The following is a 14,937-nucleotide window of genomic DNA, read 5'->3' as shown; positions in this document are numbered from 1 at the left end:
CGAGGAGGACAATGGCGAAGCAGCGACTGGAGCTCGCGATTTGGATTCCGGCGGGCTAAGCAGGCAAGCGCTCAGCTATGAGGATTGGCGTGCCCAGCGGCAGCTACATTTCCTTGCTGGCGCCAGCGCTGCTCGTCTCAATTGGCTCCATCGACCCGGGGAATTGGGCCACCTCCATCGAGGGAGGCTCGCGCTTCGGCTATGAGCTCGTCTGGGTCGTCTTTCTCGCCAATCTCATCGCTCTGCTGCTCCGCTCGCTGGCCACGCATCTCAATCTCGTCAGCGGCAAGCATCTGGCTCAGGTACTTGGGGAGCTCTTTCAGTCGAGAAAGATTTCTCCTTCTTTTTGTGTCTTTCACTTTCTTTCTCGATCGATCGAGCGCTTCGCTAACTTGGTCTTCTCAAAGGCTTGTCACGATGAGTATCCCAGCGGCGTGTGTCTGCTACTCCTCTTCTTGTCAGAGCTGTCGCTGGTAGTTCTCGACAGTGCCATGGTACGTAAAGTTTGGAACTTCTTTGCTCCGAGACAGCGAGTAATGCTCGGATCTTCTTGTTTCCAGGTCCTCAGTAGCGCAGTGGGACTTAATATGGTGCTCGGGCTTCCCGTGCTTGTGGGGGCGCTGCTAGTTGCTCTAGACGTGTTTTTCCTGATGGGATTCGTGCCTTTTCTGGTGCGTAGATCTTTTCTCTTCCAAAACTTTTTTGCGCTGACACACCGTGGTATGGTTCTTCGCAGGGCCCCGGAAAGGCCGAAGTTATCCTCGGGGTCATCGTGTTGTCCATGGTACTCGTTTTTGTGCTGAATGCATTTGTGAGCAGGCCTCCAGTGGTGCCCATCCTGGGAGGGCTGTGGCCCAGGCTTAAAAGTGACAGTCTTTACGCTGTCGTTGGTCTCCTGGGAGCTAATATCATGCCCCACAATCTTTATCTTAACTCCGCACTGGGCCAGGTACGCTCTCGAGTGAAAACAGAGAAAAGAGAGAGAGAGAGAGAATGAAGAAAGGAGTATCTAAGCTTGCTCATGTTATTCCCTTGTCTTGTTGCAGGAGCAGCGAAAGGCCGACCGGATTTGCTGTGCTCCCACTATCCTTGACTTTATACTGACTGCCGGAATGCCTGCCGCTATCAATTTGGCTGTTATGGTAGTAGCGGCATCAACTTTCCACAGTGCGGGCTTTGCCGTCCTTACGCTTCAGGACGGCTGCGTTGTTATGGAACAGGTATGCATGCTATGACAGATGCTCTTGTGACACCTTTCTTACTTTCTCCTGTATCTTTTTACTTCCAGGCTCTGAGCCGGTCGGTGGCGCCTCTGGCTTTCGGCTCAGCTCTGCTTGCTGCTGGAGTTTTCTCGACACTAACAGGGACGTTGGTCAGCCAGGTTGCTAGTGAGGGACTTCTCGGGAAACGTATCGACGCATGGCGTCACCGGCTTGTGATGCGAGCGGCAGCAGTGACCATCGCAGTTTTTTGCGCCTGGTCGTATGGCAACGAGGGGATTTACCAGCTGCTCGTCTTATCTCAGGTTATACTCGCTCTTCAGCTTCCTTTCACGCTGGTTCCTCTCATTCGGCTGACGTCGTCTGCGGCTTACATGGGGAAGAACAAGATCTCTTCACTTTGGGAAGTGCTCGCGTGGTCAGTATTGGCTTTCGTGATATCACTCAACCTCTGCTTGGTGTTTAGTACGCTCTTTAGCCAGAGCGAGGAGTTCGGGGGGTCTACAAACTGGGAGTTTGTGGCTGGTTCTGATTCCAACTCTCTGACCGTGCCAGTCGCTCTCACGGTGGTGACTGCTGCGGTCGGCTTTCTAGTCTGGCTCATCTTTGCTCCGATCAGGTCCGACACTCCGGCTTTCGCTGTTGAAGAGAAAGATGGTCAGCCCATGGACAAGGAGAAGGATCTAGTGTATTACATTCCTTTGGATGGCAACAGTTCCAGGAGTAGTGATGTAGGAACCGTCGAGGACATCATCAACACTGAAAGAGCCGAGCTGATATCGGAGAGTGAGGTCGGGACTGTGACTGTGGTGGAGTCTGAAGCCGATGAGTGCCTGCCAGTGTTACAGCAAAGTGAAGTTGACGCCAGCCATCTCAGCGACAGTGTACGTGAAGATACAGGTGAAGAGGAAGCCAGCATTACCGCGACTTCCAACAGCTCCGATGTTGGTACTGAAGAATGCCCGTCCTCGCGTGTTGATCACCATCATATCGACCATCATATCGAGCCCGAGCCAACTTCTGTTCCAACTAACGACAACGTTCCATACAGTAGCGGCGAAACAAGTGCAGTAGCCTCCTCTGAAATTGGCGGACTAGACAAGGACGCTATTTCCCTGGAGAAGGACGAGGAAGAAGCCGAAAGCTGGGAGAATCTCGAGCAGGACTGCGCGGTTATGAGCTCAGCTCTGAGCTTAACTTATGAAGGGATTGAATCAGTAATAAGTACCAGGAAGGAGTCGAGCGACGGATGCTCGCATGGAAGCGAAAGCGGAAGCCTCTCGAGGTTGTCTGGACTGGGGCGTGCATCACGAAGACAATTTGCTGCTACTCTGGATGAGTTTTGGGGACGACTGTTCGACTTACACGGCCAACCCGTCAGGTCCGACTCGGTGATCAAACCAAGCGTCTCTCAGAACAGCCGGACGACGCACTCCGACAATGGTCCATTCGCCGCTCCTCGACAAGCTGCGAAGCGGGACTACAAGAGTTGCTTTTCCGGCTCCGTGGATCCCTTTGGACGGGTGCACTCCAACTTGGCCGCTTCTACGTCGTCCCAGAGCCCGAGCAACAGGTGGTGCTTCGACTACAAAAGTGGCTACTCAGGTGGCGACCAGCGGTACTCGAGTTTGCGAAGCTTTGCAGCTCACGAAGATCTGGACTGCCAACCAGCGACAATTCACGGGTACAACATCGCTTCCTACACTAGGCCAGGCAGCGTGGAGCAGCAGTCAAGCGCTCGAGCACGCTCGTCCCTGCATTTGGACGTGGCTTCACGTACAGGTGGCTGCCTTTCCCAAGTGCCCGCTTCTTATTACGCCAAGGCAAACTTTGATCAGTCCGACACCATGACTCGTGTCTTTCAGCCAACGCAAGACATGTTCTCGGCTTCCAAAGGTGGTCAACGAGGCGTTGATGATACGTCGTCCTGGCTACCAAGGTCCACGGACTACGAGCAGTGGAGCTCCTTCTCGAACAACTCGGTAGACAAGTGGAATCCACTCGTATACAGGGCCACCGGTGAGCTGGACAAGTCGCTACTCTCGCATCCCATTGGGAGATCGGAGAACTCGGAGAGAACAACCTTGTCCTTTGACGACATCTCTCCATCGCAAACACACAGGGACGGCTTCTCGATACAGGCTGCTGCGCAACAGACCGAGTCACTGTGGTCGAGACCAGTCGAGCACCTCTTTGGAGCTCCCGGCGAGCAGAAGTCCGTGGCTACGACGAACAACGCAAACAACAACACCAAGGCATTCCGACTCTCCACCGGGGTTGAGTTCGGGCTTGACACTTTGGAGCAGCTGCGCCTGTGCGTGAGGAAGCTGCTACAGCAGGAAGGATCCGAGTGGCTGTTCCAGATCGACAATGGCTGCGACGAAGATGTCATTGCCGGTGTCGCTGCTCGAGAAAAGTCCCTGCTCGACTTGTCGGAGCCTGGGGAGGCCGCCAGTGTATATAGCAACGGGACGTCCATCTGGAGCGTCAACAAGGTGGTGGTGCCCGGGGTGCCGCACTGTGGCGACTCCTGCGTCTGGGGAAGCGGCCTCCTCGTCAGCTTCGGAGTGTGGTGTGTGCATCGTGTGCTGGAGCTGGCACTCATGGAGAGCAGGCCCGAGCTGTGGGGGAAGTACACTTACGTACTCAATCGTCTCCAGGTACTCCTTGCTTTCTTATTTTCCAGTTCTTCGTTTCTCATTCATCCATCGCTCTTGGTGCTTACAGGGAATTCTGGATCCTGCGTTTCTAAGTCCGAGAACCGTGCTGCCGCCGTGCATATGCTTGCAGGGGTATCAACTCGTTGGCAGGCGCAACGATGCGGCTGGCTGGTCGTCGTATCCATTCCCCTGGCCGTGGGGGCGGAACACAAGCAATCCCAGTGGAAAGGCCGCGAGCGGCAACCTCTACCTGGACATGATCAAGGAGGTGGAGACTGCCGTCGGAGCGAGGAAGGGAAGAACAGGGACTGCTGCTGGAGACGTCGCCTTTCCGAAAGGGAAGGAGAACCTTGCATCGGTGTTGAAGCGGTACAAGCGTCGGCTTGGAAACCACAAGAGTGGCAGCTGCAATCGAAGGTGACGCTCTATACTCTCTCTTTTCTTCTTCCTCTTCTTGTTCTTCGTTCTTTTTTCGCTCGAGCTTCTTTTTTTCCCTCCATATAATGTTGATGGGCTCCCTTTTCGCATGAAATATAGTTCCAGTTTTCGAGCTCTCCATAGCTCTTCGTGCAATGCAGCCATGGCCGGTGGCTTCATTCCATCACTCGAGCAATGCAAGTGTGAGACATATCGTGCTCGTCCTTTCGTGCACAGATATAGACGAGGCAAGGAGAATCCATGCTAGTGGTTTGGAAGACGATCTCTACGTTGCTAGCAACCTTGTCACGGTCTACTCCAGGTGTGGCAGTCTCGTGGACGCCAGCAAAGTGTTCCACAAGATGAAGCACCGCGACGCCATTGCATGGAATGCGCTCATTCGAGCTTATGCTGTGAGCGGGCATGAGCTTTTCCTTGCCATGGAACTGGAGTGCATGGCGAATGGTCGCACTTTCGTCACCCGTCACGAGCCTTGCTGCGGAAGGAGCAAATCCCTGGAAGATGACAAGCTTGGAGAGGGGAATGGCGATTCATGCTCGATCTCGAATGCAAAGCCTCATCTCGAGGGATTTTTACGTTGGAAGCAGCCTCATCGACATGTACTCCAAGTGTGGGAGCATGCAAGACGCAAGGCGAGCCTTCGAAGAGATGGACGTGGTTTCATGGAACACGCTGATGCTGGGATATGCTGACGAGAGTGGAGTCTCCCTCCTGACTATATCGTTCCAGTAGAGCATTCCAGCTTACCAAGTTCTTCTTCAAGGACGTGGAGTCGAAAACATGTTGAGCGGCAGCCATGTTGCCACATTTGCCAAGAGATCGAGCAAACAAGTGAGCATGCCTGTGAATCTCGCGGTGGATCGTTTTTCCAAGTTGCAACGAAGGAAGGATCACACAGGCCTTGAGTGCACAGGAGCACGTCCAAAGATCTGGCCTGCATCGCCGATCACCAGACACCATCTCCTGGTATAACTCTAGAGCTAAGTGGGCTTCAACATACCCAAGAAGCATAGTGTTCCATGAAACATAGTCCTGGAGACGCTCTTGAATGTCAGTGCGTGCGTCCACCAAGCTACCACACTTGAAATACATGTCAACCTTGCGTGCAGTGCCATCATCTTGACAAGTTTTCCTCCATTGCCGAGCTCACATCCATCTTCCTTTCTCGCAAGGTTAGAGCAAGCTTTCAGTGTTGCAATGAAAGTCCAAGAGTTCGATGCTGCACATGAGGAAACGTGAGAGCCAGACTCTGAGAGACTCAAACAGCTCCAGAGCAATCTCACCTTGATCGTCGTGTTTGAAGAGTTTTATCAACTGTTAGATGCAGGCTTGAAGCCAGACAGTGCAACCTTCTTGTCCATTCTCGCTGTGTGCAACCACTGCGGCCTCGTCAAGGAGGGGAAGCTTTGGTTCCGGCTTATGTCTTCCTGGTATGAAGTCCTGCCAAGCACGGCTCATTACCATTGTGTCATTGATCTTCTTGCCAGGGCGGATGAGCTTGACGAGGCCATGATCATGATGGAAGAGATGCCTGTCGAAGCTGATAATATAACATGGAAAATTCTCTCGCAAACTAGCAATAAGATTGATCACGCACGGACGGAGTGCAAGCACGTCCACTCCAAAGTTCCGGGAAAAAATGGCATTGTGTGGATGAGCTCTCTGGCATCGTCCAAGTAGCCCGACCTGGCTAGGTTTGCTGCGAAGAACACCTGAAATGCCTCAAGCATATGTCCGTTTACAGCATAACCGGAGAGAAGCTGGCTGACGGAGATGAGATCGGTCTCGGGCATTTGGTTTAGCATCCTCGAAGCAAGTTCCAGGTTCCCGTCTTGGATCAAGGCACCTAAAGCCGTAGTCCATGAAATAATGTTTCGAGCCGGCATTTGGTGGAAGACGTCGATCACATTAGAAACGTGGCTGTTTCGAGCGTATGATGCCAGGTTCTGGTTTTCTGTGAAACAAGCTGTCGGTCTGCTCTGTCGAATCTCCACTGCTGTAAACCGAAAGAAATGCGTTCCAGGTCACAGTGCTCCACTCGGGCATGGAGTCAAAGGTACACTTTGATAACTCCAGATGGCCGTCCCGAGCGTGAGCTGAAGTCCAGGAGATAAGGTTAGTTTCTGGCATTTCGTTGAAGAGTGGTCAGACGAATGTAGCCGTGGTCCTTCTGCTAATATTGTGTTGCACGAGGTCAAACTCCTCTCGGGCATTCTGGAGAAAGTTGCTAGAGCCAGTTCCATAAACCCGTTTTGGGCACAGGCAGCTAGGATAGCGTTCCAGGCAACAATGTCGTGTTTGGGCATCTCTTCGCCGTCCAAGATACCATGTCGGCTCAGGGGAGTCAAGAAACATAAGTTTTGTGTCAAGCAAATGCGCAACCAGCATCAACGTCCAGGGGAAGAGATTTCTCAGGGGCATCATGTCAAAGACCTCCTTGGCTTCCTTTCTCTTGGCATACGCAGCTAGAATAGCAGTCCAGGAGACAATGCCCCTGTGTGACATTGGAGTAAAAAGGAGCTTAGCCTTTTTTATATACTCGTTGTGGATATAACTGTAAAGCATAAAGTGCCAGGATAAGAAGTCCCATCTTAAAAGACTAACATGGGAATAAGTATATTAATTGAGGTTTAAATGGATGAAAATATAACAGAAACAAAAACTTGCTCTATTAATTATTCTTTGAGTTACCAATTCTCCTACAAATGGAATTTGTGTAGTTTATATACCTGAGTGATCTTCTAGCAAGACTATGGTAAAAGATCACCTCAAGCAAATCAATCACCTTTGTTTGGTTTACAAGCTCATTGTTCCATGTGAGTTTGTGTGTGTGTGTTTTATATATATATATATATATATCTTTCTTGCAATGGAGCCACACCATAGCTCCAAGCTAACTAACATTCTCTCCCACATAGATTTACCAAGCTCTTCACATCCATGCAGCGATTGCCAGAAGAGACACTAGGAGAATACAAGCAGCTCGTGTTGTAACTCACCACTAAAGTGCCACAGCAGCTCTGGAGAAGGCGGCCAACCAACTGGAATGCGGGCCACAGATCAGTGGTCGGACCAATCACGCGTGGTAGTGGCTCGAGCGCGCCAAGTAAGCCATTGGAGCACCGTGTTGCCAGGTCGACGATCTCCGCCTTGTTGCAGTCCCTCCCTTGCGCATCCGCGAGGAGAACAGCCAAGCTTGTGACAAAAAGAAGGGAGAACACACTCTTCATCTCCAAACTCTAGGTACTGCAATGCAATCCCAACAGGTGAGAGAAAATGTGAAATGAAGTAATGGTTTTTCTCGGACATGTGTCACACTGAGCACCATAGAAAAGGAACAAACAATGTGAGTGTTCAAAACAGAGAGAGAGAGAGAGTGATGATGCAGTTGAGGACGATGGTGATAGTGCTCGTGGTGGCTGCGGCACTGCTAAGCTATGGGTATGCCCGTGACGATCGCTCCAAAAGGTGTGATGGTAAGAGTGTCTTAGCCACGGCTTCTGGATGCTCCAAGAGGATTGTCAAGACATTGCGCTCGCTTTCGTCCCAAAACCAGCGAGAGGTTTTCGGGAGCTTGAGAAGCGGCGTGTTGAACGAGTGCTGCTCGAGCCTCTTGCGATTTTCTCTGCCATGTCTGTGCAGCCAAGAGCTCCAGAAGGGCTGCGTCAATGTAACTAAGTTCGTGCCACTGTGGAAATCCTGTCACTAGCTTTCACTTGGCCTGTTCAAAATTAAAAAGGAACGAAAAAATGCGAAAGTTTTTTCGAAGGCTACAAAGGATCAAGAGGGATACGAGCAAGTAAGTCCAAGGTTGATAAAAATATTAACGTTACCTGTTTGCAACTGATATCATCCCGATACAGGTGCTTAGAATCGTTCTCGCAAATACCTTAAGAAATCTCAAGGTCGGCTAAGCAGTCACTCTCAAATTTTTCGAGTCTGGACAATTTTGACAAGAGCGGACAATTCATCAGGATAGAGGTGAAGGAACAAGTAAAAATGGCGACTTTGAAGAGTATGAAACACTGTTGCAAGGCGTCAGATTTGAGTTTAAAAACGAGTCAGGAGGTTCACAGATCCTATCTAGGAAAAGCACAAAATGCAGACTCTCGAGGAGTACCTTGGCAACGGTGTTCTCGCGGGAAGCAGTAAGATCTTCACCACAAATGGCTACGACGACGTCCACTCACTCAAGTCCATGACCAAGAACGATATGAAATCTCTGGGGCTCACTAAACAGCAGCAGATAAGTACACGCATCAACAAAACTTTACTTGGCCTAGATGTCGTTGCAGAATGCCTTGGAGCTGAGAGCTTTCTTAGATGGTCACGGGCTTTTTGAGTACGCAGACGCCTTAGAGGCAACTAGAAAGACTTTGGCCGAGCTCCGCAGGGGCAGCTCGTCCGTCTTGAGCACCCGTTATGGCATGAAGAAGGGACACGCTTCTCGCTTCATGGAACAGGAGAGCCCTTTGGGTGATCCGAAATTCACTGCTGGAGGGTGTTACCTTTTCAATTTCACATGGTTAGTTATCTGGGAGCTTGCTACATATTTAAGAACGAATGCTTAGATCATCACCGCTTTTATAAACAATACGCTTCTCGCCGCTTTGGGCCACATCCTTGCCTGCAAAGTCGTAAAAGGTGAGTTTGGATTGGATCTAAACCGCACTCAGTACTCACTTATTTTTGTGTCTTTAGTTTTCGTGGGCAATCCCTGCCTAGATGAGTGACCTCGCCGCATAGCTTGCAGCATCCACCCTGAAACAGTCCCAGTGAAGTCAAGCAGCATTCACATACCTTTGGATAGATTCCACAAGTGTTTCTTGGACAATTCTGACCTTTCTTGCAGAGGAAACAATCTGCGATTGGGAAACATAAAGAAAATATCCTTAAGAGGTTGCGAACAATGACCTAATCTGTGTCCTGTTTCACCATAGCAAAACTTAGCTTCCTTGTCCTTGACATCTCCAGCTGGGCAATGCAGCCATGGCCGGTGGCTTCATTCCAGCACTCGAGCAATGCAAGTGTGAGAGGTGTCGCGCTCGTGCTGTCGCAGCTCAAGTCCTGTAGAGATATAGGCGAGGCAAGGAAAATCCATGCTAGTGTTATCGACAATGGTTTGGAAGACGATCTCTACGTTGCTAGCAGCCTTGTCACCGTCTACTCCAGGTGTGGCAGTCTCGTGGACGCCAGCAAAGTGTTCCACAAGATGAAGCACCGCGACGCCATTGCATGGAATGCGCTCATTCGAGCATATGCTGTGAGCGGGCATTTTTCCGAAAGAGCTCTGGAGCTTTTCCTTGCCATGGAAGCGGAGTGCGTGGCGAATGGTCGCACTTTCGTCGCGGTTCTTAAGGCCGTCACGAGCCTTGCTGAGGAAGAAGGAGCAAATCCCTGGAAGATGACAAGCTTGGAGAGGGGAATGGCGATTCACGCTCGATCTCGAATGCAAAACCTCGTCTTGAGGGATTTTTACGTTGGAAGCAGCCTCATCGACATGTACTCCAAGTGTGGGAGCATGCAAGATGCGAGGCGAGCCTTCGAAGAGATGGAAACACTCGACGTGGTTTCATGGAACACACTGATGCTGGGATATGTTGACAACGATCAAGGTGAGATTGCTCTGGAGCTGTTTGAGTCCCTCGAGTCCAGCTCTCACGTTTCCTCGTGTGCAGCATCAAACTCTCGGACTTTCGTTGTAGCGCTGAAAGCTTGCTCAAACCTTGCGAGAAAGGAAGATGGATGTGAGCTCGGCGATGGAGAACTTGTCAAGGTGAAAAGTCTCGAGAAAGGCATGGCACTGCACTCAGAGGCTGCAAGGAGGAGGTTTGTGTCAGATGTTTATGTCGCCAATTGTGTGGTTGACATGTATTCCAAGTGTGGTAGCTTGGTGGACGCACGCACTGCCTTCGACAACATTCAAGAGCGTCTCCGGGACTGTGTTTCATGGAACACTATGCTTCTCGGGTATGTTGAAAGTGGTGAAGCCCACTTGGCTCTAGAGTTATACCAGGAGATGGTGTCTGGTGATCTGCAATGCAGGCCAGATCTTTGGACGTGCTCCTGTGCACTCAAGGCCTGTGCGATCCTTCCTTCATTGCAACTTGGAAAAACGATCCACCGCGAGATTCACAGGCGTGGATTTGAGCCTGACAGTGTCCTGCTCACTTGTTTGCTCGATCTCTACGGCAAATGTGGCAACATGGCTGCCGCTCAGCATGTTTTCGACTCCACGTCCTTGAAGAGGAACTTGGTAGGCTGGAATGCGCTACTGGAAGGTTATAGTCAAAAGGGAGACTCCACACTCGTGTTTGAAGAGTTTTATCAACTGATAGATGCAGGCTTGAAGCCAGACAGTGCAACCTTCTTGTCCATTCTCGCTGTGTGCAACCACTGCGGCCTCGTCAAGGAGGGGAAGCTTTGGTTGCAGCTCATGTCTTCCTGGTATGAAGTCCGACCAAGCACGGCTCATTACCATTGTGTCATTGATCTTCTTGCCAGGGCGGATGAGCTTGACGAGGCCATGACCATGATGGAAGAGATGCCTGTCGAAGCTGATAATATAACATGGAAAATTCTCTCGCAAACTAGCAATAAGATTGATCACGCACGGACGGAGTGCAAGCACGTCCATTCCAAAGTTCCGGGAAAAAATGGCATTGTGTGGATGAGCTCTCTGGCATCGTCCAAGTAGCCCGACCTGGCTAGAAGATCGACTAGACAGCAATAGTGCTGCCTTGTGGATTGGATCCCAAAGTCGCCCGCCATCGACAGAAAGTAGGACCTTGCGAGATCCAGCGAACCAACGTGGCTGCACGCGATCAGGAACGAAACAAAGCAAGCTTGGTCGATAGCATAGACGAGGTTTGCTGCGAAGAACATCTGAAATGCCTCAAGCATATGTCCGTTTACAGCATAACCGGAGAGAAGCTGGCTGACTGAGATGAGATCGGTCTCGGGCATTTGGTCTAGCATCCTCGAAGCAAGTTCCAGGTTCCCGTCTTGGATCAAGGCACCCAAAGCCGTAGTCCATGAGATAATGTTTCGAGCCGGCATTTGGTGGAAGACGTCGATCACATTAGAAACGTGGCTGTTACGAGCGTATGATGCCAAGAGTGCATTCCACGAGACGAGATCCGGTTCTGGTATTCTGCCAAACAAGCTGTCGGTCTGCTCTGTCGAATCTCCACGGCTGTAAACCGAAAGAAGTGCGTTCCAGGTCACAGTGCTCCACTCAGGCATGGAGTCAAAGGTACACTTTGATAACTCCAGATGCCCGTCCCGAGCGTGAGCTGCTAGCAAAGAAGTCCAGGAGATAAGGTTAGTCTCTGGCATTTCCTTGAAGATTTGAGATACTTGGTCGGACGAATGCAGCTGTGGTCCTTCTGCCAGCATTGTGTTCCACGAGGTCAAACTCCTCTCGGGCATTCTGGAGAAAGTTGCTAGAGCCAGTTCCGTATGCCCGTTTTGGGCACAGGCAGCTAGGATAGCGTTCCAGGCAACAATGTCGTGTTCGGGCATCTCTTCAAAAACGTTTATGGCGCTCTTAACAGAACCATTTTGCGCGTACGCCGTGAGCAACGCTGTCCAAGATACCATGTCGGTCTCAGGGGACTCAAGAAACATAATTTTTGCGTCAAGCAAATGCCCATTTCGGGCATACGCAACCAGCATCGACGTCCAAGAGAAGAGATTTCTCAGGGGCATCATGTCAAAGATCTCCTTTGCTTCCTCCAAACGGTTGCTCTTGGCATACGCAGCTAACATAGCAGTCCAGGAGACAATGTCCCTGTATGGCATTCGAGTAAAAAGGAGTTTAGCCTCCTCTATATACCTGTTGTGGATATAGCCGTAGAGCAGAAAGTGCCATGAGAAGAAGTCCCGTTCTTTGAGGCTTTGAAAGACCGACAGTGCATCCCCTATGCTTCCACACCTTCCATACATGTCAATGAGCTTGTTTGCAACAAAGAGATCTACCTCCAAGCTGGGACGAGATCCATTATAGGCTGCTACTGGAAACCTCATCTTTCTGTTGGATGTGAAACCATCAAAATGTATCTTATACTTATGTATTACTAATTATCTTAGATACTAAGTATTCACTCCTGTTCGTGCTTGCTGTGTTCTGAAGGACAGAAATTATGTCCCAAATATATTATTAATGGCTACTTTTTTGGTGCCAGGTAACAGAGACAGGGCACGTCAATCACATGATGGACACTCTCGGGCGTGAACTTGGCTACAAACACCACCAGACTGAGGCAAAAGAATCTGAGGAGATAGAGCAAGCAGCAGGGCGAAGGGAGGAAGAGGTGAGGAGGAGGTGGAGAATTTGACAAAGTAATAAACTGAACTGTATTGCATAATGTCTCATGCTTCTCGATGGGCCGGCACTACGAGACTAGAAACAGATGATAGATAGATATTATCTCATGCCCGTGTGGGCCTGCTACTAGGCCATCATTGCTGGACTTGGTGCTACTTTGAGGTTCCTCAGTGTGGAGATGAACTTACATCCATCTTTCTTCATGAGGCTTGTATTTGTTTTGCTAATGTTTAAAGAGGCATTTAGTTTATCTACTTCTGATATATTTGTATATCAGAAGACCCCCATGGCTGACTTACTAATCTCTTTAAAATAGAGTTGCAGTTTTAGAAAACACTTAAATTGGTTCATCTCATGCATACTAAGTTGGGTTTATGATGATGGTCTTTTCATAGTCAAGTTTTGGGTTGTAAACACCTTCCCAAGGAGTAAATAATTGTAAAGCTCATGAATGCTATTATTCACTACAGCCTTCCAAAGCCTTTGATATGATCCTACTAATCTACCTTTTATTTATAATTATATAATTTCAAGCACTTTGGAAAGGCTCATATAGAAAAGAAATAGTTAGTAATGCTCCTTATTTTCTGGTGTGATTGATAATTTAGGAGTTTAGTTTTCTATGTGAGATTATCATCACAGACCATATGGATTAACAAATCATAATAAGTCATCCAATACATTTGGGTCAATTACCTAGGATATCTACCACTGTACAGCATATGGCCAGGATTTTGGGAGGAGGCCTGCCAATGGCAGCAGCAATGTGGCTATTATATCTAATAATTTAAACAAAGTTACAAGACAAAACATGATCCTTTCACAAGTATTCTGTCAAGCTCATACAACAGAACACCAAATGAATACTTGGCTGAAAGGAAGTTTATAAAGGCTCATGATAGGTATATTTTATTTCTTGTTTTCAAGCTTGTATTGGTATGAATGAATGTATATATATGTATATATACATTCATTCATTCATTCATTCATTCATTCATTCACTCACATGAATAAAATTGAAATTTATATATAGGTTGTTCAAGTAAACATTATCAATCACTATATTGATTGATTTTTCAAAATGCTCATAACTTTTATATATGCATGTTCATCCACCATTATCAGCATGGGATTCTAAGACAAATTGTATATATTTTGAATAGAATTTTTTATTAAATTTATCATAGTTCATAAATTAAAAAATAAGTATAAAGAAATCAGATATTTATTTTTGAAATAAATAAATTTTTTGTATAGTACTTTCTCACAAAATTATTTTACTTATTAAAACTCTAGAAAGTGTGGTGATTGATATATTTGTTCTTATTTATAAAAGAATTTTATCATAATAGTGCACATTCTTAGTTTTTATCTTTAGTTGATTATAACTACTAAATACTAAATAACTATTGTTCATTTAAATTTTTCCTTGTGTTTAATTGGTCAAGGTTTTCATTATGTTAGAATATTATAAATATAAAATAAAACCTTTCTTTAGATTTAAAATTTCAAACTAAACTATATTTCAGTTGTCAATGAGATAACCTTCATCCATATTTGTTATTTTTTAAATTTTATATATATATATATATATATATATATATATATATATATATATATATATATATATATATATATGTGAGTGCATGGAACATGGAAAGGGAATACAGAAATGTGCATCTCAATTAGCCCGAAAACCCTAGCTTATATACAGGAGCGAGTGGTCCGGATTGAAACCAATCCGACGGCTACCAAAATCCACTACGCTAATATTAGTATACGGCATCGTAGCCGTACACTTGGCCCTCACATCATCCCCTCCTCTCGGAATAATGGAAGGCCGTCAGGGTTCTCTTGTAGATGGGCCGGGATCTGGAGGAACGTCAGGAGGAGGCATCGGTGGATCTGTAGACGGTATTAACTGCTCCTGATCCCTTTGTATGAAGCGTTTTAACCGCTGCACATGCACAATCTCCGGAGGATCGGCCTGCTGAATGTCATGCCGAACCTCATAAACTTGTGGTCCAACTTGCCGCAACACCCGATACGGTCCTTTCCACTGCGCAAGGAGCCCCTTAGATAAACCACGTACCGTAAGATGGGGAAAACGGACTAACACTAAATCATCCACTTTGTACTCCGCTGGTGGACGATGATGGGAATTGTAGCGCCGTTGTTGTCCCACTTGTACGCGGCCTAAGTGTTCAGCAGACTCTGCTCGGACAAGTGGAAGAATGCTTGTCAAATATTGATCCCATGACCTAGCATGGGGAGCTCATGGCAATCGCGA

The 14,937-nt window shown here is 48.2% G+C and overlaps 3 protein-coding genes and 1 long non-coding RNA gene across 5 annotated transcripts; 2 read left to right on the top strand and 2 right to left on the bottom strand.

The window, feature by feature from the left end:
• Nucleotides 1-60: 60 nt before the first annotated feature.
• Nucleotides 61-4,436, top strand: LOC9651897 (ethylene-insensitive protein 2). The gene is made up of 7 exons (XM_002987783.2): nt 61-302; nt 408-494; nt 561-671; nt 737-949; nt 1,047-1,220; nt 1,289-3,880; nt 3,948-4,436. The coding sequence occupies exons 1-7, from the start codon at nt 78-80 to the stop codon at nt 4,299-4,301; spliced, it is 3,756 nt and encodes a 1,251-aa protein (XP_002987829.1). The 5' UTR covers nt 61-77; the 3' UTR covers nt 4,302-4,436.
• Nucleotides 4,437-5,788: 1,352 nt separating this feature from the next.
• Nucleotides 5,789-12,365, bottom strand: LOC9651896 (pentatricopeptide repeat-containing protein At4g02750). Its single transcript, XM_002987707.2, has 2 exons — nt 11,022-12,365; nt 5,789-6,004 (listed from the first exon to the last, which is right to left on the bottom strand). Exons 1-2 carry the CDS (start codon nt 12,344-12,346, stop codon nt 5,908-5,910), a joined length of 1,422 nt encoding a protein of 473 aa, XP_002987753.2. The 5' UTR covers nt 12,347-12,365; the 3' UTR covers nt 5,789-5,907.
• LOC112341507 lies at nt 8,796-9,250 on the bottom strand. The gene is made up of 2 exons (XR_002990564.1): nt 9,002-9,250; nt 8,796-8,945 (listed from the first exon to the last, which is right to left on the bottom strand). It is a non-coding gene; the product is annotated as an uncharacterized LOC112341507 (long non-coding RNA).
• Nucleotides 9,282-11,031, top strand: LOC112341506 (pentatricopeptide repeat-containing protein At5g16860-like). Of its 2 annotated transcripts, none has more exons than XM_024661720.1 (2): nt 9,282-9,933; nt 9,997-11,031. In XM_024661720.1, exons 1-2 carry the CDS (start codon nt 9,300-9,302, stop codon nt 11,013-11,015), a joined length of 1,653 nt encoding a protein of 550 aa, XP_024517488.1. In that variant the 5' UTR covers nt 9,282-9,299; the 3' UTR covers nt 11,016-11,031. The 2 variants fall into 2 exon arrangements, with proteins under 2 accessions (XP_024517488.1, XP_024517487.1); XM_024661719.1 differs by having other exon boundaries at nt 9,282-10,147; nt 10,208-11,031.
• Nucleotides 12,366-14,937: the final 2,572 nt, after the last annotated feature.

This window comes from Selaginella moellendorffii, unplaced genomic scaffold (assembly GCF_000143415.4).
Source record: "Selaginella moellendorffii unplaced genomic scaffold, v1.0 SELMOscaffold_84, whole genome shotgun sequence".
Lineage (NCBI taxonomy): Eukaryota > Viridiplantae > Streptophyta > Lycopodiopsida > Selaginellales > Selaginellaceae > Selaginella > Selaginella moellendorffii.
The sequence above is the reverse complement of the archived record's forward strand: the minus strand, read 5'-3'. Positions and strand labels throughout refer to the sequence as shown.